This window comes from Neolamprologus brichardi, chromosome 7 (genome assembly GCF_056152115.1).
Source record: "Neolamprologus brichardi isolate AB-2024 chromosome 7, ASM5615211v1, whole genome shotgun sequence".
Taxonomy (NCBI): domain Eukaryota; kingdom Metazoa; phylum Chordata; class Actinopteri; order Cichliformes; family Cichlidae; genus Neolamprologus; species Neolamprologus brichardi.
This window is the reverse complement of record NC_142110.1, coordinates 19,531,924-19,556,131: the sequence shown is the minus strand read 5'-3', so window position 1 is coordinate 19,556,131 and position 24,208 is coordinate 19,531,924. Positions and strand designations below refer to the sequence as shown.

The window sequence follows — 24,208 nt, the reverse complement described above, 5'->3', positions numbered from 1 at the left end:
AGTGATTTGTATATATTGTGCTATTTGTTAAATCTGTAACATATTGTTTTGTTTCTGTTACTGTACTGGAGCAACTGCACCCACATAATTTCCTTAGGGATTAATAACATATGCTAATTCTGATTCTGATTGATAAGAATGGCTTCTTGACAGCCACTCTTCCACTGAGAACATTTTTGATGAAACTTGATAAAAACTGAAGGGCCAGATGCATCTCTCAGGTCTTATGTCAGGCATTTGCTTGATATTTTCCTATTCATGAAGACATGACTTTTAGACAGATTTTTGCTGCCAATAGTTTTTTTAGGCCTGGTTTTTCTTTTGTCCTTTCCTCACCCAGTTTCCTCAGATTTTCCAAGGACACAGCACACAGCATGCTGAGACATGCCAAATGTTTTGCCAATAGGTCTTTGGCTATCATTGTATTGGTGCAAAAATAGTGTTTCATCTTTTGTCGATAGTACTATTGTATTGTGCTATCACTGGCATTTTTCAAAGACACAAACAAATCATGAATTTTTGTGGCAGGCTACTAGTAACAAAGTGCCCAAAGATACATTCCTGTGAAAATGGTACTGGACTAAAGATGATTTTAAATGATCCAATATCCAAAGAAAAACTTTGAAAGACCTGCAGAAAGTTTGGAGAACTATTGCTCAAGATAAAAAAAAAATTGAAAAAAAGTCTGGCTCCTTGGATGCAAATCTAAAGAAATGAAGGGTGGCTCAAGGTCTTAGTCTTAAATGTTCATTTGATTTAGTGTCAGCTGCTGTTTATGCTGGTGGAATTAACAATGAATTATGGGCCTGTTAGACTTCTTTTAATCCACTGTGAGCTAGAGACCTCTAGTGTTTAGAGTGGAAAATGTACCAAACTGGTAGCAAACTAAACAAAGCTGGTACAACAAATGTGTGAACTTTTATTTCTCTGTTATTTATTCCATCTTTCTTAAAAATGAAGTACAATACGTAAAAGTTACAAAGGTCAGTATTCATCATGAAAGGGGTACTCCGGATGATCACTCCACCTGAGTTTTAAAAAAAAGTGTTTACTACCATTAATATCGAGGATTTGGTTCATGCATTAGACAACAAAAAAATGTTTAGATATTTGTCCGTCAAAGCTTGTACTTACATCAGCAACTCAACAAACCGAATATTTTTGTTCAGTGCTTCAATGGCTTTCATTTCTTCCTCAGTCAGTGAAAAATCAAATATCTGAAAAAAATAATTTGCTTCTGTTTAAATTCATTCATTCTTTCATTCATTCAACTGTTTAACCCTTACATACTGTATATATTTCATGTCTTTGCATTATGATTGTAGTCAGTTTGACACATGCCAGGATTCCCAAGTGTCTACAACAAATTCTGAACTACAGATCTATTTAGAGTGTATAAATAGTCTAGCTGGCATTAATGGAGGATTAATTTTTAATTAATGTTTCAAAGAGCAGGGAGAAAAATAACTATTATGCACAATCTCGTGCCCTGATTTACTTTAGACATGAAAATAATAGCGATAACGATTTCATGAGATTTTATTAAAGGTGAAAATGGCAAAACCATTCTGGAACTGGTTGGATTTATTGCATAACCATGTATAATCACTACAAACATTAAAGGCTGTCCTCATGTCTTTGTGAATTCAATATTATTTTAAACTTAGAGTAAAAAACTTGCTTATTGCAAAATAGTCTGAGCATTCAAAGCATTGCCTGTGCAGCATTTGCACGTTTCTTACATTTACTGAAATGGCAGATCAGGTGACTTTATAATCTTATTACCTCTAATCCCTCTTTTGATCCCTGTTTTAATCTCTTTTTAATTTCACTTAGCTCAGACAAAATGGGTCCTAATTAGTTTATTGTCAGATTATTTTCTTACATAATGCTTACTTTTGTTTACAGGTGCAAAGCACAAGCACCAGTCATGTAGGCTAATAATATAATTGCACTTATAACTAAACTTGCCGCAAAACCTACGGATATTTGTGTTTGGTGGATTATTTGTTTGTTGTAACAATGCTTCTTGGCAGTAAATCTCACACTGTTGTAAGGCCTGTTTATTTCCCCTTGACTGTGCCACATGTGTAAGGAAAATGCCTTTGGGGCTTAAACAGCAGAGTTGAGGATGTGGGTTGCGCATCAGCCTACAAAACTTGTAGCACCTGCTCAAAAGTATAACATTTTAAAATAGTTTTAATTTTGGGTCATTTTAGGGAACATCATCAAATTTCAGGCCAGAAAGGTGGCATTTTGGGTATATTTACTGTTCTCCAATGTCAAAATGGTCAAATTTAACCAAAAATGCATGTAAGAGTTAAAAATGTTGGTACAGTACCTGGAAGTTATGTTTGATCCGCTCAGGGTTGAAGCTCTTTGGGATCACTACAACTCCTCTCTGTATGTTGAAGCGCAGGGCCACCTGGGCACTACTTTTGTTGTATTTTTTCCCAGTGGATACAAGCACCTCATCGTCCAGCAGAGGAGGACATTTCAAATTCACCCTATGAAAGAGACACAGTTAAATACGCACCATGCCATTTACCAAATGAATTCTGCTTAGGGTCACGTTGAAGGCTTGGTAACAACAATAATTTGTTTTTATTTTTGCAGTCTCACATTAATACAGTAACAGGGGGGATAAAATCACAATAACCTCACACCAGCCTACATAAGTGTATATATTTTCAAACCTACCAAGACGCATCTCTGGAGGAGCCAATTGGGCAATAGCCAACAATCACGATGTCATTGTGACGACAGTACTCCAGAAGTTTTGGTTGTGTGAAATATGGGTGGCATTCGACCTAAAGGTAAATAAGAAGAAGGGAAAAAGATGACAGGGCTCAGTCTTACAAGTAGGAAAGAAACTGGATGGGAATCAAAAGTAAAATCTATTCCATTTAATCTAGATTAATGAAAGAAAATGTATTTCAGCATAGTGTTTGACTATTTTTTGGCAGAGAGTCTATTTTAGAAATGCCTTCATATTAAAAACCCAGAATACTAATGTATGCTGTACAGTACTATTTTACTTTGCAAACTACCCTCATTGAGATGTCATTAGGGGTCAGGAAACAAACTGGGATCACCTGGTTGGATACGGGTTTGTGTTTGAGACCAGGTTTATTCAGAAGCAGCTCCAGCTGCCTGCGATTGAAGTTGGAGACTCCCAGGGACTTAACCAGTCCAGCATCTTTGCAAGCCTCTAAAGCCTGAAAGAAGAAAATATTAATACCTTATCAAAGACTGATAGCAGTAATCTTTACAGGCTAACTGAGATAGCCAAGAAAAATACAAGACACAAGGAAAATAAACTGTTTATGACACTGTCCTTGAGAGTAATGTGCTGCAGAAAAAAACACTATTATTACCAGTATTAACATGTAAGAACACTTGAATAAGATAAAACAATGCCTACCTAATATTTTATTAGATGCATGCAGTACAAATGCAAATACAAAAGTCGTGAGCCATCTCCCTTTTAAAAAAATATTTTGCAAAATGGGAAATAGGTGCAGACTAACCAAAATATAAAATTATACATATAACAAAATAGAGTTTTTAGAATTCTAACAAGCTTGAAAGTTTATTAGACATGCCCAATTTTATTCTTTAACACAGCCTGCAATTCCCTTAAGTAGTCTTCAAGAATAGTTCTCCAGGCTGCTAGAAGGATATTCAAAGTGTTGACTGCATTTTGTTCCATTCTGTCAAGATGATCCAACACTGCTTCAATAACACTTTTTGACAGAATCACAAACACCACTGGCCGAAATGCGGAAATGAAAACCGCCCAACGACTTAAGAATAACAGCTTGGAGAACTGGTGCTCAAGACCTCTTAAACATCACATGGAAGTCTGACTCCTTAAAATCAAAGTATAAAGAGCTTAGAGGTGGCTCAATAGCTCAATCGTTAGATTTTATTCGTAGTGACGGCTTTATGATGCCACTACAAAGGTTGTGTTAAGTTCTGCTCGTTGATTTTAATATTTTCTGCCTATGATAACATAACTACATGAAGAATGAAATCCTTGATGTGCTGATCAGGATTCATTCATTCAAGCCCTGCAATGAAGTCATGCTTAGCTTGACATGTGGAGGAAAAGCATATTCTGCAAGCTGCTAATACAAATGTAAAAAAAGTATTTAAATTTTCATAACAAAACAACATATTTTTAATTTCATAGTGATACTATATTAGAGATGAGCAGTAGGTAGAGCTCACCTCCCATGTTGCACAGAGATCTGTGTGGTGGTAGATGTAGTTTCCATCCTGGTCCTTTGGATAAAAGGCCTTTCCAGGCTAAAATATATGCATAATGAAATACTTAATTAAAAGTGGTTATTTAAGCATTTAATTTATAGTGACCTAAGGTGGCACAATGTGTTCATGGTCAAAACGCTTAAACAAAGAAACATACTGATTCCAGGTACCCAATCTTAACCAAACACTTGTCTACATAATCTTATCTGATTCTAATGTGTGTAATGTGGCAACGGCCAGATTTGAAGTATTTGCTATGCAGCTCCTGTGTTTGAACCCCTATTATCTAATTTTGTATTTAATAATTAAAAATACTTTATTGTAAAAATTAGTAAAATTATTTTTTAGAAACCTTGAAGGCCATTGGAAGCTCAATGACGTAGAGATCCACATAGTCCAGTTTTAAGGCTTTCAATGTCTTCTCTAAGGCTGGTCTCACCAACTCTGGTGGATGGAAGGTATTCCAGAGCTGAGAAAAATAACATTGCTGAATTTAAAAAACAATTTAAACAACCTGAACATTCAAATATCCAGGCAACAGAACATTGCAATAACATGATTAGTTCTTAAAGGTTTATAGGAATGAAAGTTGATTAAACAAAAGCTAACAAATATTACCTTTCCGCAGTAAAAGATGTCCTCTCTTCTAACGGTTCCATCAGCTATCTTCTCCCTAATGGCCTGACCCACTTCATGCTCATTGAAATATACCAACGCCCCATCAAAGTGCCTGTAGCCCACATCTATGGCCAGCTTGACACAGTCAAATGCAGTGCCTCTGGGTGTCTTTAGAAAATTCACAGAAAATATACATTTTATTTGATTTTTTTAAGCTACAGCCACAGTGTGTACTTCTCAGTGATCCTGTTTAACTGATGAAACTCAAATCACTAAAGGTAAATAAGTCTAATCTAAATCTAGAAATACAGAGACTACATGATATTTTCCTCACCGTTTGAGGGTCCCCATAGGTGCCAAGTCCCAGGAGTGGAATACTGTTACCATCACTTAAAGGGATTCTGTGGCTTTCCGCTGTTAGATTCATGTTTGTGTCCAACATGTGGACAATTGAACTGCAGCACACTTCTCTCAAGGCTAACCCATAGTTTGGCCATGAACCTTGAACCATGAAGACATAATCTTCCACTCAATTGCGCAAGTGACTTTAACCTGAACCAGAGCAGTGCGTCCATTTTTAAAACAGTTCTTCACCAGCTTTTCAGAATACCATTTAACTTGAGAACAAAAACACTCTTATAATCATAATCATATGTGAATATGACACCAGCACTTTGTGAGTATCTTTTCAGCAAACAGTGTTACAACGTTACAAAAAAAATGTCCATAGGCCTGGCTGAAGCCTGAAGCCAACAAAACCTAATGCATTTGAAATCCACACAGCCTATGATGAAGTGCCATAAATAAATAAAGTCACCAGAAGCATAACACAGTATTACTGTACTGAACTGAACCCTGTGTAAAGTTTCAGAGTAATAAGAATCAGGCAAACTCTTGCTGCTCGGTGGACTTTGTCCTCCAGACAGAACAGCACACAGCAGCCAGCGGCTCTCATGTCAAGATTTTGACCCCGCCCCACTCTTACCTCAACGAGCGCGTGCGCTCTAATTTGACCAACAACATCTGGGGCACACGCGCATGCGACACAGGTACCCTTTTTTTTCTTTAGTGATTCCTGTTTGTTGCAACAGTCCAAAAATTATTTTCCCCAAAATATCACACGTAGACAGTAATACACTCGACGCTTACAAATGCTGAACTGATAGAGAGAGCGCGGAGGACAACGCAGGTACGAAGAAGGCGCTCTCTTCGGCTAGAGAGCAATGAGATATAGCCTACGCTTCAGACTACCCTCCCTGTACGTGCCGTTGAATCAGAGTAAACTAGACTTGGAGAACAGAAACTGTTTCCGATGGATGCGATGGAAAAACAGGAGTCGGGACATACTGCTGTCCCGTCAGTCGAGAACGAAGCAGAGAGCACGCGAGAGGAGCGGTCCGGTGCACTCGACCAACATGACCTGGACACGTGCCCCGTTTGTCATCTAAGCTTCCACAGCAAGGAGCCCAAACTTCTGCCCTGCCTGCACACTTTCTGCGGGAGGTGCTTGCCTTTACCGTCGAGGAATCTGGACGTGACGGAACCGTCCGTCTCCCAGAGCGACGACGGCGCGACCAAACCACGTGAGTCACTTTGTTTACAAACACAGATCAAGGACCGATTAATGGCTGTCAACCTTTTCTACAACCAGAGTAGCTGCACGCACAACTGCATACATTTTACGAATGCTTGTAGCTACCTCTAACCACAATCACCTAAATGTCTAAATGTCATAAAAATATAATCTGATGGTAAATAATACCAGAAATGTACAGTTTTACTGATTTACACCAACACCTATGTTCCTGCTTGATTCCAGTAAACGTGATCCGCTGTCCGGTGTGCAGGCAGGAATGTATGGCGGCAGATGTGGTGGATAATATGTTCGTGAAGGAGTCATTCGAGGCGCCCAGCAGCACAGTGGAAAGAGCAGTCCAGGTTGGTAACAAATGAATTAATATCATTTTGGGGACAGGCTGGGTTTTTGAGGGTAATTATCAAAATATAACTATGTAAGTTTTACTTGTATTTTTTATTTGTCATTGGTCATGCAGAAAAAAAAACATTGCTCTTGTAAGAACCAGAATAAGGCACTAGATGATTTCCATTTGCAGGGATTTAATGGGCGGGTGCACACTATATTAAAGGGGATATCTGTATAAAAACAAAGCTACCTTGTCTTCTGTTGGTTTGTAGCTCTGAAATCTGGGCAGCAGAAGCAATGCTTGTCAGTAGAAACAGCACACTTGGATACTTCACTGATATCAACTTAGCAGATAAGGTTCATCATTGCATTCCCTTGATTGAACAAGAAATGGTAAAACATGTGCCGAGCCATCATCTCCATGTTTCCAAATATTTATTAACTTTTGATGCTTGACTCCTCTTTCTATAGCTCTGTATGACCTGCGATGACAACACAGAAGCTGCTGGGTTTTGTGTTGAGTGTGTGGAGTACTTGTGTACCACCTGTGTGGAGGCCCACCAAAGAGTCAAATTCACCAAAGACCATATGATCAGACAGAAGTCGGAAGTATCACAAGGTACTCAAACCTACCTGCTTATTTAGCTGTTTAAAAAAAATTAAATGCCTGTGCTGACGTATCATGTGATTCTTGCTACCGCAATATTTTAATGGGCAAAATGATACGTATACATCAGTATGCACTGCATGCTTTTTATACTGTAAGAATTAGTTTAAAAATAACTATGGTGAGCCTTTTGCTGTTTTCCAGACGTTTGTGTTGTGTCGAGTCAGAGGCCGATGTTCTGTCATATCCACAAACAAGAGCCACTGAAACTCTTTTGTGAGACATGTGACCTGCTTACCTGTCGGGACTGCCAACTCACCAAGCATAAAGACCACAGGTACCGCATTGTTTCAGTAATATTGATGGTGGGATGTATATTATATATAATATATGACAGAGGTGGGAATCACCAGGCACCCCTCGAAATGATATCACAATACTCCACCCACATTACATTATTATTGCAATTTTTTTTCACCACTGTTCATGGATTGATTTGATTGATACTGTGATCTCTCCATGTGATGCATTTGAGGCGGAGAAAAAAATTCACTGAGAGATTAAGTTACACCCCCACCCGCCCAGTTCATTATGCATATTATGCATATTAACCTGTCTGTATTAACTCACTGATGTTTTTGAATTAGTTATCAGTTCCTTGAAGATGCTTATAAAAACCACAAAGAGCACATGGAGCATATGACTCATCAGTTACAGGAGAAAAAGAAACTGATAAAAGAGGTATCAGACTCCATAAATAGTGGGTATGTATTTCATTTTTCCTTAAAGATGTCTAGTTAAAAAAAGTCACTTCTTCCATATTAATAAATGTATATTTTGTTCTAAGTCACACTTCAAATGTATGTTTTTCAGACTTCTTCTGGTGGAACAGAACCGTACTTCTGTTCGTGATGAAATAAAGAAATCTGTCAGCAGTTTAATCCTCGCGATAAACAAAAAGGGCAAAATTGTACTTGATCAACTTGAGGTATGACAAAGACGATTACATGCAGCAAAACAATACTGTGTAGTAAGTGGAGTAGTTTGACTCTGTAGTCCTGTAGCTTGCTGTGGTGTTGTTTCCAGAAGAATGTTATTTGTATGGTGAGTTTCATGTGGCCTTGAGGCTCAGAGTGCCGCCGCTCAAGCTGCATTAACACTGCACTCCTCTTTTTTGTTTTCTTTTTTTGCAGGCTGTTACAAAAGATCATGAGAGTCTCTTGCGTAAACAACAGGAAGACATTGGCTATCTCTCCCAACACCTGGATCATGTCATCGACTTCATCAAATGGGCCACAGCCAAGAATGGGGGCACGGCCCTCTTGTACTGTAAACGTTTGGTGAGGCCTCTTTAATCAATTAGCCATAAAGCAGTATCTTGTCACAGTCTTGTTTTCCTGATCTCAGGTCGTCTTTAAGCCTAGTATGTCTCGGATGTGATGAAGCGCAAGCATATGGCTTTTGCAGCATGCATGTTCCTCCTCTGAAAATGACTGATAACATTCCTTCTGTTTGCAGATTCTGTTTCAGATTGAAAACCTCCTTCAGGCAAAATGCAGTGCTTCATTCGTACCGCAGAGCACCATACGCTTCCAGTGCCGAGCCTCTTACTGGGCCTCAAATGTCGATTTGGGTAAGAGATTAACAAATGATGTGATCCACAGCCATGAGAATGAATGGATTATTTGTTTTCTGCTCCAGTAAACTTGTGTACCTTGAAACTTTATTTCAGTTTTAATTAATAATTTTAGGGGCATTCTTCTTCCATAAGATTGTATCTGTGGTGGTGATCTAAGTGAGACTTGCACAGTATTAATAAACAGGCATGAGGAGAGTCAGATGGTCACGGGGAGTTAGCTGGAGGCCAGTAAAACTTGGATGACAAATCCTATTATTTATTAATGCATTTGCACTTCTCTCTCACACAATGTCAGTTTTACTCTGACTGTTTTGAACTACCTTCATTTTTACTGTTATTTGTTTTGTTTGTTTTTTTTTATCACTGTTGTAAATATATAAATTCCTGGACTATCTCATACTATAAGCCCCCTTACTAGGCACCTGTGGCATTTTATTTAATTGTGTTGTTTACATGGTGTGTACTGTACTGTTTATACTCTTTATCATGCTACTGTAACACAAAAATTTCCCTTGTGGGATCAATAACGTATCTATCTATCTAAATGAAGGATTTATTGAGAGCAGAGCTCAACATTAAATGAAAATCCTTGTCTAGCTGTTTATATTCATCTGAGGCTGACAATCATAATGAAATGCAACATCTGTCTAATTTAGTCAACAGAAGTGTCTGAAGAAAGCAGAATTTCCATGATTGTAAACTGGATACATAGCATTTTGAAATATAAAAACAAGCAAACTAATGCCATCACATTTTCACAGTTTATACAGTAACTGATTAAATGGAACAAATTAATTGAAATTGTTATCTTTTGTTGCTTATATCCAATTGTAACCCAAGTTAGCATAGTTTTACTTACTAACTGCCTCGAGTTTTACATATATCTCCCCCCACAGTTCTCTGGAATTTTCTTTCTGTACTGTATATATTTCATCACCCCCTGTTATGCTCATCCTGTCTCTGTGTGTATGTCCTCTCAGGCACTTTAATGGTGGAGAGTGTACCAGGCCACCAGCTGGATGGTTTTCATCATGAGCATATCCACAGTGGGCAGAGTTCCTCAGGCTCACCCCACAGCTTTGCCCCGGGAGCTCCCCATAGCACTCTGGCTCAGCTCCAGATGCAGGTGGACAAGCTAAACCCCCAAGCTCACTGGCAGCCCCAACCACCTCCTCCACCCTGCACATGGCACCAAAGCATCCAACTAGAGCAAACAGTCCCAGGGCCCCTACAGAGAGTCTCTCCCTCCCACAGTTTGCCTCCCCAACCAGACCACAGGTTTACGAGGCCTCTGCCCAACCATGTTAGCTCAACTAGGAGCATACTGAGCCCTGGATTTTCTCCCCAGGTTACTGTGTGTTTCTTTGTGTGAGTGTGGGTGTGTGCTTGCCTAAGTTTGACTGACAAGCCTTCTTAACAAGCACAGACATCAGATGGCATTGTCCTAAATAGAGCCGACAGCTTTCACATCCTGAGCAATTTATGTCTTTCCTTGTCAGGAAGGATTTTAGTCTTGGATGAAGTTATAGTTCAAAAATAAAGTAAATCAAATAAATCTGCATGACAAACAGCAAGCCAGCATGTAACAGAGGACAAAGGGGAAACTTCTTGAGTAAGGCTTGATAATATCTTCTTATTCAAGTTGTTTAGTCTGCTTCACTGGATGTTTGGGTTTCAATTCTGCAGCAGGACAATACTGGCATGTAAAGTGCAGACATTTGTTTTCTACTGATGTGAACAAGTTGTTAAAGCTGCACAGGAAACTAGTAGTAAAGAAGCAGCAGTCTTTTGCAGACAAATCTGGTAAACTGATTGAGACTTTTCGAAGCATACTGTGGTCACTTTGCATTGGGTTTTTAGATTGTGGCCTTTTTTATCACATGCAGTAAAATGATTGTGGCATGCTCTCCCTTTTTCTGTATTGTCTCCATTCATCATAGTATCAGCAGAGAAGTACAGGAAGTGGCTCCACCTACCAAACCAAGCCCATGGATGGATTTTTCTCTACACCTCTCTATGCACAAATAACTCCGCCACCCCTCAGTGGTAGTGTCAGTTTACCTCATTCACAACAGAAGGTAAGCAACTTCCTGTATTGACTGAAGGCATTGTCATGGTATAATATCTGCTTTTAAGTAATTGATTTGCAATGGTGTGTTTAGTCTGAGCCCACATATATGACCAGGAGAAATAATTCAAATGGTCCAATGTATACAGTGAAACCAAACTATCCTCAGGGAGCAGAAGCTTCCTTGTCAAGCAGAAATGGTATGTTTGCAATTATTTTTGCATATTGTTTTTTTTTTTTTGCAGTTTTTGTAACATAGAGAATATGTGTAATATTGTATTTTTTATAATGGTCAAATGCATTGTAAACTTTTCTGAAGCACCAGGACATCAAAGTTCAGTGGTGTACACTCCAGTATCCCAGAAAAAAACAAGGTAGGGGGGAGCAGTATGCGCACTTTTGCAAGTATACAAGCACAGATTATCTCTTTGTTCTGTTATGGTACTATTAACTCTGTGATATGGGTCTCTTAAGTGAATTTATCTTTGATTGATTTTTGCTTTGTTCCCAAGCAGCATTTTTTGGAAAGCCCCAGAAATACACCAGGCTAGTGGAGCAGTGGGATCGGCTGCAAAGAAAAGACAACGATCATCTCCAAGGCCTATAATTGTCATCAAAGATGAGCTAGATGATGATAGTAGTTATGTAAGAAGGGAATGATTTATTTCAAATACTGTATAGCTTTTTATTGTTGCTAGTTGCTTTTATCTGTAACTTCACAAGTCACAAGTCAGTGTATTCCTACTGCTGTTCCCAAGCCCGGATAAGCAGTGGGGGTTGTATAAAGAAGGGTAAATCTTGGCCAGTTCAACCATGCATATCTTAAAGAATGAGATTTCCATATTAGATCAGCATTAACAACAACTGCCTTTGGTCTTGTTGGCCAATAGGGTCCCTTTGGAAACTGTGCTACTGTAAGCTGAAGACAATGAAAGAAGAACGGGGAAAGGCGTGTTAGGAGGCAGTGAGAAAGAAGGAAAGACAGGAGTTTGGGAGGTGAGAGTAGAAACTTTAAATGTAGGTACTATGATTGATAAAGGGAGCAGATTGGATGCCATGATGGAGAGAAGTAGGGTAGATTTATTTTTTGGGGCAGGAAACCTGGTGGAAGGCAAGCAAGGCCAAGACCATTGGATGTGGATTCTACCATGGTATCGAAGAGAAATTGAGTAATCTTGAAGGAAAAGATTAGTATTGTTGAGGTGAAGGTGGCATTACACAGAATTATGAGTATGAAGCTGGAAAAGGGGTCACCTTGAATGTTGTCAGCGCATATGTCTCACAGGTTGGATGTCAGAACAGAAAGGGGAATTCTGGAGTGAGGTGGATGAAGTGTTTAGACTGTGTCCCCAGTAGTGATTGAAGCAGACTTCAGTGGACATGTACAGTACTGGTGCTTACTGATCGTCACCTCTCTTTCCCATAACTTCATGGTATGTCTCATCAGCTTTATCCCTCTATAGTTACTACAGATCTACACATCATGCTTATTCTTGAACAGCGATATCAGTACACTTCTCCATTCCTCAGGCATCCTCCCACTTTCCAAGACTGTGTTAAACAATCTGGCTAAAAGTGATTAAAAAGATGATTGTGATTGTTTAGCATCTTAAGGTGGATGTTGTTATGATTTGGAGCTGCATAAATGAATTGAATATTATGAATGACTGGCAAATGAAAACCAAAGTTTCCCTTTAAACTTCCATATTTGATCAGTACATCAACAAATCAGGTGTCCACCTATAAAATGGGCTTAGTCATTGTTTCTCAAAGAGGAACACAGGATTATATATATACAAAGGGGACTAATTAACTCAGCAAGCAGCAGGAAGTAGAAGAACACAGGTAAAAGCAATGAGCAATATGTGAAAACAATTTGGGCAAGGATGGCAATCACAGAGGGAGGAAGAACAGAAAGTAGGAGGAAACACAACAGATAGCTCACCTCTAAAGTAAAACAGGAAATAACCAGAAGACAAAGATTAAACTCATAGACAAGAAGACTCAAACTAGACATGATATCAAAGACTGGAAAAGGCAGTGATGCATAAATCGTATTTAATAATACATGCATAAATAATTGTATAGTATTGTAGTGTCTTGTACATAAGACTTTTATTTTATTTTATTATTTTTCCCCTTTTTTCCCTTTAGATTTTTAGTGTACACTGAGGGCCATGGGAGCATTGCCGTTTCAAATTCCTGTGTATAACTGTACATATGGTCTTTGACTTTGACAAATACAAGACGGTGGAAGGAATAGACAGGGAAATGTTGTGTAAACTAAAACTACTACTACTACTATTATTATTATTATTATTATTATTATTATTATTATTATTAATAATAATAATAATAATTCAGTAATAACCAATCATGAAAACTTTCAGCACCATGATAAATCTGTAAAATGTTGGTTATGTTATTTTCAGATCTTGTTTTCTTGTTTTCAGGTACATCCCAAACAAAGAGCCAGCCTCCCCGACAGCACAGATGACCAACCCCCAAAAAATTCCCAAGGTGAAGATGTCCAGACTTGTATACATAGCACAGACAACAAACCCTGTTGCCCTTCACACACTCCAAGTGAGCCACTGGGCCAGAGTAAGACTGGACCTCCAACTCATATCAGTTCAGTGGGGGAACAGCAGCAGGTAGAGCAAAATAAAACCCAACTGGAAGACTCTAATGAGGCCTCGTGTGCTGTGTGTCAGACTACAGGACAGCTGTTGTGCTGCCAAAAATGTCATAAAGCTTTTCATCTGACGTGCCACGTTCCAGCTCTCCTCAAATCTCCAAGGTCAGCTCCATCAAACTTTATTTATTACTGGTCTTGGATGAAAATGCCACAGCTCATATGTTTTCATTTTAATAGCAAATCAATCGCTTGTTTTCTTTGTGGAATTAAAAGCACGTCAGAACAAATCCACTTTTGGCAAGTTGATTTTTACATCTTGGAGGTGTGAGATTTACATCTGACTGCAGCATTATGCATTTGTTGATGTGAGTTACTGCTTACTGGCTGTTGTATTGAGTCTGTAAATGGTCTCTTTTTCAGCAGGGAATGGTTTTGCACTTTCTGTTGTGACCTGTTAATGCCTGAGATGGAGTATGTCTGCAAACCTGAAGCCAAAACGATAAAGAAGGAGACGGATTTTGAAGGAGCATTTTCCCCTGTGGACAAACGAGTCAGTGCTTTTTTTTTTTTTAAATGATTTACTACCATTTATGTAATTATAATAATGATAATACTACAATAGCCAAATGACTTGAATGCCAAGTAATTCAAATTAAGTTCAGAATTCAGCATAATCTGATAAGTCATGTACTTTCCAAATTTACAGCCATTTTGTAAAACACCAGTAAGCAGCATCTTTTTTAAAAAACAAATCCACTCATTCATTAACAGAGAATCACCAATTATCATTATGACTACATTATATAAGATATAAACCATAAATACAGCTGCGTTCTCTGCAATAAGATGGATCATCCCATCTTACCTAAGTTTGATCCACCAGTTGTCTTAATATAGGCCGAATGTCTGAATGTTCAAATTTGGTCTTTTCATTCTCACATTCAGCACATTTCAGATAACTTTACATTTATAGAAATACTCGTCTCGGTTTATGTGGGGATGTTACTTGATCATAGTATGTAGGAAGCAGAAAACTTGTTAGTTTATATGACATTACTTTAATTTGTAACCAGCGCTTATGTTCCTAAATGTAAGATTTTAAATCATGGGTACAAACACCAATAAAAAATAGTAATTGTAAATAGTAAAATAGTGCAGCTCATCTGCTTTTCCCTGACCAGGGAAAACTCTGACCCTTCCACAGCAAGTTTTTTTTTTCATGTCTTTCTTCTCTCGCCCCAGCCAGTCGTAGCGGATGGTCACCCCTCCCTGAGCCTGGTTCAGCCGGGGTTTCTTCCTGTTAAAAGGGAGTTTTTCCTTCCCACTGTCACCAAAGTGCTTGCTCACAGGGGGTCATATGATTGTTGGGATTTTCTATTATTGTAGGGTCTACCTTACAATATAAAGCATCTTGTCATCAAGTATAAATAAAATTGAAATTTAAATAGCTTGGGTTAGAAGGGAGTTCCTTGTCTAATTTTGTGTTTGTTATCTTAACAAGAAAAGTTCTGTTTTTTTTTAAAAAATAACATGCATAAAGCAAATGTTTGATGGAAAAAGTAAATGTGTAGTCAACCTGTACGTGATAGCTGTTAGGTTAGCTAATATTCTCATCTGCTCCTGCAGTGCACTGCCTTCTCCTACGTGCAACCAAGACTTGTGCTATCACACTAGGGTCTTGTCTGCTGGCTCAGTCTTCAGCTACGCAGTTCATTTTCCCAGGAGATTTCACCTGCTCTTCCAAGTACAACACTGCCAGAACAGGCGTTGGAGGCAGGGAGTAGAAATAAAGACGTCATTCACCCTGTTACAAATCAGTTTACAATCAAAAGGATTTCAAGGCTGTTATTTTTATGGTAAAACATTTACATTGCTTTAAAACAGTGGTTTGTTAAACTTAGTATCTGAAGGGCTAGATGCCTGACATTGCATCATGCATTTAATAACTGATAACAACTGGTAAGAGTGCAAGGGCTGAGACAAAGCAGAATGGTGTCGAGGGAGATCCTGAGAGACGACTCTTACCAGTTTAATATTCTGCTTGACACACCACAGATGGGAGAAATGTATTTGGTTGTTCTGACATGTATTAATTCAGGCTTATTTTTTGTGTTGCAGAAGTGTGAGAGGCTGTTGCTGTACTTGTTTTGCAGTGAGCTCAACTCAGTCTTTCAAAAGTCTGCATCTCTCTTGGTGAGTCTGAAAGTAAGACTGACTATAGTGGAAAAAATAACAGGATTACTGTCAGATGGAGTTACTGTAACTGTAATTTTAATTGTATGTAATACACCATTCTCAGTGATGACAGAAATTAGAAATCAGAGGCAGAGCAGCTTTACTGTAAATAAACCGTAAGTTCATTGCAGGCCCAGAACTTGCAGTGTTTGATAATTGGACTTAAGGGGTCAGTGTGATTCTGGTGGTTTGGCTTGAAATAGCTGTTTATTTTAACTTTTACATGGCAAAACAGGGTAAAACTCCATAGTCCCATGTGCGTGCTGTTTACATGTAGATGGACACCACAGATTTGAAAAAACTAAAATGCCAATAATGTGTTATTGTTCTGTTATCATTTCCTTTCTAAATACTACAGGTACATGCTGATGGCAGTCTGACTATAAAGGGACCAGTGAGTTTTTCCACAGTGAAAAACCGTCTAGAGGCTGAGCAGAGTATGTGCTATCAAAACCCCGCAGAGTTTGTATTAGACATCAGGCTCATCTTTGGAAACTGTGTGGCCTGCAGTGAGGTACCATAGACAAATACTCTGAAACAATAACTGTTATTCAGTTCTTGACATCTGTTATTAAAACTGTTTCATCCTTTTCGTTTTATCTTCCTTCAGTGCCAGAGTAACACTGAACTTGCCGTGACATGTATGAGATTTAAAGAACTCTTTGAAGATTATCTGAAGCTCATCTACCCTGATCAGACCTTTCCAGAAATCAAACCAGAGATGATTCAGACTGCTTCACCCGATTGTCAAGATTCTCAACTCCAATCTCTTGACAATATATTCCCACTTGCAAAACGCCAACGCACATATTCAGATTCCCAGGATGCACCAAGCTGTCACAGTGGAGAAGAGGGTATTGGATTAAAGCTCCAATTTTCCTAAACAATTGGATATGTACCAGATGGCACAAAGAATGTGTGGTGTGTACTGTTTTATTAAAAAATATTGCCTTCAAGTTACCAAATACATTTTAGTTTTAATGATTAAATGGTATTGCATGACAAGAATTATCAATTCAGACGTCAAATGGTACTTTTTTGTGTTCAAATCAGAATTAAAGCTAGTAGGTTTTGCAGTATTTCTACTTCTGACTGAAACCTGACATTTTAGTTAAATGGTAAATGGCCTGCATTTGTATAGCGCTTTGCTCAGTCCCTAAGGACCCCAAAGCGCTTTACACTACATTCAGTCATTCACACATTCACACACTGGCAATGGCAAGCTACATTGTAGCCACAGCTAGTTGTTCTTTTGTTACTACTCCTGTAATCAAATGACAGTAATCACAACTCTCAGGTTTCTATTGTTAAAATGTGTTTCAAGGCCCCTCACAGCCAGAACATTAATAGCAAATTAAAATAATCGAATATTCAAGACAGATACATTGTGCAGAATATTTCTGTTTGCCCCGGTTTGTCAGGCTTTATTTACACAGTGCAAATCTATAGTTTTCACAACGTGAAGGAAAATGCAGTTTTATTTACCATCTTTTAATGTATATTCTGGCTTCTTTATATTATATATTCTGGTGACACTGCCCATGTAACAATATGTGTGATTATATCTGTCAGGGGCATAATGTTGACGTAAAAAGCTTTCTTATAAACATAAGGCATGGAGAATGGTTTTCTCATCACCAGAGGTCAAAACATTTACGCAAAGACCTTCCTGCATTCAGGTCAACTTGCATAAATGAACAAGTATAGTAACTATTATTCCTTATATATTGAGTAGCAGCTCCAGCTAAGGTTTAATGTTCTACACCTTTTTTGCTCGGTAGCTCCATGTTAATTGAGTTTAATGTTGTTCTACAAACTCCTTTGTGTCCCACGGGGCAGATTTCAGTCTGCCTTTGATGTGTTTGTGACCCTCTGCAGATTGACATAGACGTGGCAAGACTAGCTTTAAGGAGCTTCAAAGGAGCTGCGCTACACCCCCAACAACAAGATTAACACTGTTTGAATGTGACCTTGGCCACTCCAATTTCCTTCACCTATTAGCTTGCAAGTCAGCTCATGCTGCGTTTACTTGTTAAAGACCAAATGTAGATTTGAGGTGGAGCGAAGGAATGAGGCTTAGTTGTTTTTGGTGGACTGAAAGGCATGGGAAGTTGCCCTCTGACTGTTCTCCAGCCAGCTGGACTGGAAGCATGGCAGGGTCCTGGCTTTCATGTTGGACATTCTTCATTCCTTATATGGCATATTATCTCTTATTAGATAAGATTAGGATTGGTCAGCACTAAAGGCTTGCCCTTTGTTGTGATAATTCTAAGAAGGGGTTGCTATGTCTTCGGCTGATAGAGGATTCCAGGAACTACATATGCTTTACTATAGTAGAACTACAGTCTTAACCCAAAGGTACAGCACACAGAGCACCCCCCCCCCCTTTTTTTTTTTTTGCATATTTGTTACATGTTTCAGATCATCAAACACATTTTAACAATAGATGAAAATAACCAGAGTAAAAACCAAATCCTTATCGGGGGGGGTTGCTGCTGTGGGGAGCTGGAGCCTTTCCTAATTGCCATAGGGCAAGAGGTGGGGTACACCCTGGACAGGTCAACAGTCTGACACAGAGACAGAAAACCATTCATACTCACATTCACACCTATGAGCAATTTGGAATCACCAATTAACCCAACCTCACTAACTGCATGTCTTTGGCGAGGAGGAGGAAGGCAGAGGACCCAGAGACAACCCATGCAAACATGGGGAGAACATACAAACTCCACACTGAAAGGCCAGATGGTGGAGTTAAACTCATGTCCTTGAGTGAAGCAACAGTGGTAACTATGAGAAAGGGAAAAAAAATGCAATTTTTAAATAATAAGTAACTTTATTAAGGTAAAAAAAAAAAAATCTATCCAAACATACCTGACTGTGTGAAAAAGTAATTGCCTTTGTTATTGTGATAGCCCCCCTAGATCCTTGGCTCATAGAGGTCTCCAAGAACTACATATGCACTGCTAGTAGAGGCTTGACCCACAGGTTGAGAACACAACAAAGTCCTGCGTTGTGGACGTTTCTGTTTCTGTGAAAAAGTAACACAAAGAAATCAGGAAGGGGCCAAATACTTTTTGATGACACCGTTTAGGAGTCCAAGTGCAGGTTGATTCAAAAATAGTGCCCATTTTCCATGCAGGTGCAGTGAAAAAGGAGGAAATAAAAAAGAGACAAAACCTTTCTGTGATGGATTACCTGCTCAAACAATTTCCCCCGAAGCTTGTTTATAATATAAGGCCCATTTTCAAAAATATTATATTAGAAATATTGCAATTTGATACATATACTGAGAAAGGAAGCTGTGGATTTTTCATCCTAACAACTTAACCCAGTTACCCACCTCTGTAAAACTGGTGTGGTTTAGTGAAATGAAAGAGAACTGCCAAGAATTTGCAATTTGTTTATGCTATTAAATGGGCTACAGCATTCAAAACACCAGTGTGCTGTATTAAAATGTACTTTTACAGAGAGATTGTCAGAGTACTAGCAGAAAATACACACTGTAGTGGACGGAAGCACAAAGAGATCAAGACACGGATCATCAAGCACTACACATTTAAAAGGGCAGTTATCCTTTTATGACAGTCATATACCTGTGGCCTTTTTTTATACGCCTGTGGTGTCCTTATATCAAGCCCTTGGTGGTGTTTCTTGTTGGTTAGACTGGTGGTGGTGGAGCCATATGGCTTTGATTAGAAGATCATTTAATCTCTCTCTGTCACAATGCCCAGAGCCAGTAGACTGATTGAAATCGCAGAGGGTCTTAGTTGGTACAAAATGTTTATAAAGCACTATATCAATTATTTCTCCACTTCCTGCCAGTTCTGGTAGACGTGTGTGAGTGCATGCATCTGTGGCTTGTTTATATGTAGCCACTTTTCACAGCTCGTGATCACTTTGACTGATGTTGATTGCACACATGTGGCACACTTAGGGAAGATTGAATTCATTCACATTACTGTAGAAAATTAAGCTTTATAGTAGGACTGCAGGGACCTGTGACACTGCTGTGAAGATACAATATTAAGGGTGGGATGGGTTGGGAGGCGGGGGTGTCACAGAGCCAGGTCTTAGGTCTCTTTAAGTGCACCAAACTCAGAAATAACAGCGAATAACAGCAGTTAGTGGTAGTGAAAATATTTATTTATTTTTTATTCCCCTTATTTCCTCAGAGGAATCCAAAAGGTTTCAAGGCTTACAGTCTGGACATAGCCACAACACATTTTTAAAATACCCCCAAACCAGCTCCAGATGTTGGGTAATCACTACAGTCATTAGTCACAGGCAGAAATACTCTGCTCTGCCATTGATGGAAGTGCAGTTTCCATGTGTGAGCGCACACTTCACGGTACAGTAGCCCGAAGATGACTGCGAGTCCCATCTCCAGAGGCAGTTTTTCAGATGTTGCTTCAGGACACTTAACAAAAACAACAACAACAAAGGATCTGCAATAGTTGGCATTTTAAAACGACAGCTCTTTTGTACACTCGCTAAAATATACTACCTGTAAATTATATATTGTAATCATAAACTCTAACTGTGATGTGGTTTGAAATAAGCCACACAAAAAAGATAAGCAGTAAGTGTGCGCCTGTGGCCCTCAGCCCGCCCCTCGCGGTGCCGTAATTAGACGCTCATTCCTTCAGTCAAGCTGCAACTGCGACTCTCAGCTCCATCAAATCCACTTCTTTTCCCAGTCTAGCTTCTTCTTCTTCATCTTTTTTTTTAAAAAAAAGAGCACTGCAGTTTTTTCACACATCCCCGCGGAACAACCAGCATCGGAAAGTCCACCTCGTCCGCGTCTGTTTCTCTCCAGTTTTTGATACTTTGAGTCTCACCTCTTTCAATGGGTCTGCGCGTAGCGCTGCTCTTCTCTCTGTTCGGAGTTCTTCTTGGCCAAGGTAAGCGTGAGAAGCTGGGTATCACTGCTGCGAGGTGAGCCAAGCAGTGGGACTGTGCATGTGACAATGATTTGGATGAATAGCTCATATTGCATGACAACTTCACTTTAAAGTACTCAAAGTAAGAAGCAGACAGATAACAGGCTAAAGGGTGATACTTGGGGAAGTGATGCATTTGTCTGGGGGCTAGTTGGGGCATGTGATGAAAGCAAAGTTTGCAAAGGTGGGTGCTTCAAAGTGTTGCAGGTCTTTATTAAAATTGCTAAGGCTTGAACATCTCAAATTAAAAGATTGAAACTATTGTTTAGAATCATTGTTTTTCCTATATTTCTTTATTATTATTATTACCACTTACAATGTACAATAAGTAGCACTGTGACCATATAAAGTGCCATCTAAACCATTTTCCAACTTTTTGTGCTTTTTGTGCACTGCATCAACAAAACCCACAACTATAGAACTTTACAGTTAACCTTTTCTACCTTTAACTCTCTCACTACTGTGTTTTATTTAGTTACACTGTGGAGTGGAATCACTCCATTCCATGAAGTGATGATATGTTACCCCACATGGAGAGTGTTAAAATGTAGTGTCACACCAGTTGTGAAGCAAAAGTCATCCCTGCCTGAGGTTTCTTCACTCTCTGCCCTGCAAGTCAAAGGCCGAGTGCCTTGGTATGCTGTGATGCTCTGTAAGAGCAACCAGTATCTCACCAGGGCAGGATGGTCCTAGACAGAAGGGTGAGATTTATACTTCAGCCTCACAGGAGGGTCACCAAATCATAAGACTAGTTGTGTCTTAAAAAGCCCACTGTGCTGTGGTCACACACAGGGCAATTTCACAGTCAGCAGGGGGACCTTTCTCTCAGCTGCCTTCTCTGTAGGGGGTTGTGTTGCAGGTCTTTCTGCAGATCTGCTGGGTATCAGCTCAACCAACTGCATAACCAAATGTGTTCCAGATAGATAAGCTCGACTTCAGTTTCAGCCTTTCGTATATACCAGTAAGACTGGAAGAAGCTTCCACATGTAAGCTTTGAGTGGTGCCTATGAAAGAGATGCACACTTCTATGTTGTGATGTCTGTCTGAGGCCAGCTCCTCTGTGTAGGCGGGGCTCCACGAGTAGGCTCATTATGCCTTGTTTACATGAGGCGTCTAGACGCAGACAAGACATGTGCTGCTCTGCCAAGACAGAATGGCCCTCACAGCTAGCAACATCATCCAAAATGGAAATTAGCCCTCTCCAGACAGACAATGCACCGAGGAGACTGAGAATTATGGCAGGCTGTATCTAAACCAAAGCACAGCTGTGCCTGGTTTGCTTCTTCTTCTTCTTTTTTTTTTTTGATAAAAGACAAGAAGCCATGCAGTTTTAAAGCACTTCTGGTCTTTCAATTTTAGGTTTTCAAGTCAGCAGACAGCGGTAGCAAAGGAATGAGTCAGTGATGCCTAGTGGGTTAGAGTTAGTTATCAGCAGAACGCTACTGTGAGGGGAAAAGTCCAGAACAGATCGCTGGGGGAAGTTTAGAATAAGTGACCAACTGTTCCTGGCATTTAAAATGCACTGACTAAGCTCCCGAAGAGAAAGAGTTTAGGATTAGTTCGTTTTTTTGGACTCTGGAAGTGTACCTCTTGGATGCCTTTCCAGTTCTAATACAAATCATGTGTTTTGACAAGATGGTGTCAGTTACTGGAAGTGGTAAAAACCCCCCAAAACATTACACATATGCATGTACACACATTTAAATAGGATTCATTATTGTTAATAAACATCCATATTTTCAGCCTCTTGTGAGCACAGTTTTGCTTTCCTAGCTTTTTTGGAAAACCCCGTTGTTACTTACACATTCAGAAAACAAATTAAGTCAGTGAGCGAGAGACAGAGACAGAGAGAGAGAGAGGCTGGGGGAGCCTGCTTGGTAGGTCCATGTGAAAAGCTTTTAAAATGTCATCTCATTTCATCCAGCTGCTACAAGGTTTATTGGCCAGAGAATACTGTGATGTGCCAGACTTCCAGAAGTCAGTAGTGAGTCAGCTAATGTGCCTGTCTACCAATAAATCCTATATCCATAGTCACTCCTTTCTGCCAGGTTAAGCCTCCTTTCTGTAGTAGGAATGGCCACAGTTTATTTTTTTTTCCTGTAACCTCACTTACTTTCTTAAAGAAACAGACAACAATCAAAACGTGCCATTTTTTAAAGAACTCTTTCTTGTGTCATTGTTATGCTTCTCCTCATATTAGTTCTAGATTTTAAGCGGGATTTGTGATGAACCTGAGAAATTAAGTTTTACAGCAGCTCTTGCGTTGTGTTTCCACGAGGTTTACCAGTGTGCAGGCTGTTTGTGATAACAACTATTCCCGCTTTCGCTTCAGCTTGACTAGTTTGATTTAATGGTCATAATAAAACATTCCTCCTGCACCTCTGGGAGAGGGCAGCAAATCTATAAAACCGTGGACTGCAATTCCAGACACTTGTCCTCCCTCCCTACCTGCCTAATCTAACTTATTATCTGATCTTGCTTACTCCTGCTAGACGCAGATGGTTCTGTTTGAGGTATTTCACAATCACTATTCTGGATAATTCAATATTTGTTTTCTCTTTTTCCTCTCAGAGGGGAAATAACGATAAATAATGTCAATTTTGTAGACCGATCTTGGTTTGAGACACAGGCAACAAAAAAACGGAAAAAAAAAGCCCAAGACGTGGATCTGCCAAAGCTATTTCACGTTTGGCATATAACACACTAACCACAGGCAAACGAACGTGCTTGATGTAATTGTTACGGCTGATTGTTTAGAGAGCCGAAGCATTCCAAACTCTCTAATCCACATGAATAAACAGCCAGATTACCACAGAGTTGGTTGCGCTCCAGTCAAAAGGCCTCATGTGGTTCTGCAAAAACATATCCATCATTCATTGTCTTTGGCAAAAAACAAACAAAAAAATCTCCCAAGACTTTTTTTCATATCGTTAAACAGACTCTGAATTTTGTTTATTTGCTATACAATTTGTCTTGGGTCACAATAGCAGGATTGTCATTTGTTTAGGAAAGAGACACAAAAAACAGATCATCATTGCTCAATTAATAAAAACTGTTTGGTTTTGCTGAAAGACAAATGCTCATCGAATAAATGTTGCTCATTTCCCTCAAATGATGCTCAGAAGTTTGCCATCTGATATATATTTGAGGCACAGTGTGTTTAGGCACTTGGTGTGTGTGTGTGTGTGTGTAGGCAGGCAGGTGGCCAGCACTATAATTTGGGGCCTGTTGTGATTCACCTGTTTGTACATGCAAAGGTAAAAA

At 39.3% G+C, this 24,208-nt stretch overlaps 3 protein-coding genes across 6 annotated transcripts in view; 2 read left to right on the top strand and 1 right to left on the bottom strand.

Annotated features, from left to right (window-relative positions):
• Positions 1-895: 895 nt before the first annotated feature.
• Positions 896-5,533, bottom strand: LOC102784199 (aldo-keto reductase family 1 member D1-like). The gene is made up of 9 exons (XM_035914567.2): positions 5,225-5,533; positions 4,891-5,058; positions 4,625-4,741; positions 4,234-4,311; positions 3,096-3,218; positions 2,701-2,810; positions 2,342-2,507; positions 1,135-1,217; positions 896-1,027 (listed from the first exon to the last, which is right to left on the bottom strand). Exons 1-9 carry the CDS (start codon positions 5,399-5,401, stop codon positions 985-987), a joined length of 1,065 nt encoding a protein of 354 aa, XP_035770460.2. The 5' UTR covers positions 5,402-5,533; the 3' UTR covers positions 896-984.
• Positions 5,534-5,888: 355 nt separating this feature from the next.
• Positions 5,889-17,016, top strand: LOC102784482 (transcription intermediary factor 1-alpha-like). Of its 3 annotated transcripts, none has more exons than XM_006782483.3 (18): positions 5,889-6,473; positions 6,710-6,828; positions 7,286-7,433; positions 7,626-7,758; positions 8,069-8,185; positions 8,295-8,409; positions 8,615-8,761; positions 8,940-9,054; positions 10,041-10,408; positions 11,001-11,138; positions 11,223-11,328; positions 11,448-11,502; positions 11,644-11,773; positions 13,582-13,928; positions 14,187-14,316; positions 15,885-15,959; positions 16,360-16,515; positions 16,612-17,016. In XM_006782483.3, exons 1-18 carry the CDS (start codon positions 6,203-6,205, stop codon positions 16,882-16,884), a joined length of 2,943 nt encoding a protein of 980 aa, XP_006782546.2. In that variant the 5' UTR covers positions 5,889-6,202; the 3' UTR covers positions 16,885-17,016. The 3 variants fall into 3 exon arrangements, with proteins under 3 accessions (XP_006782546.2, XP_035770451.2, XP_035770443.2); XM_035914558.2 differs by having other exon boundaries at positions 11,641-11,773; positions 14,190-14,316; XM_035914550.2 differs by having other exon boundaries at positions 11,641-11,773.
• A 3,610-nt stretch (positions 17,017-20,626) lies between these two features.
• The window catches only part of fbln1 (fibulin 1), a 30,648-nt gene continuing 27,066 nt past the window's right edge, over positions 20,627-24,208 (top strand). For both annotated transcript variants that reach the window (XM_006782484.2, XM_006782485.3), the window contains exon 1: positions 20,627-20,905. In XM_006782484.2, coding sequence (XP_006782547.2) covers positions 20,851-20,905 — 55 coding nt within the window. In that variant the 5' untranslated portion in view covers positions 20,627-20,850. The remainder of the gene's footprint in view (positions 20,906-24,208) is intronic.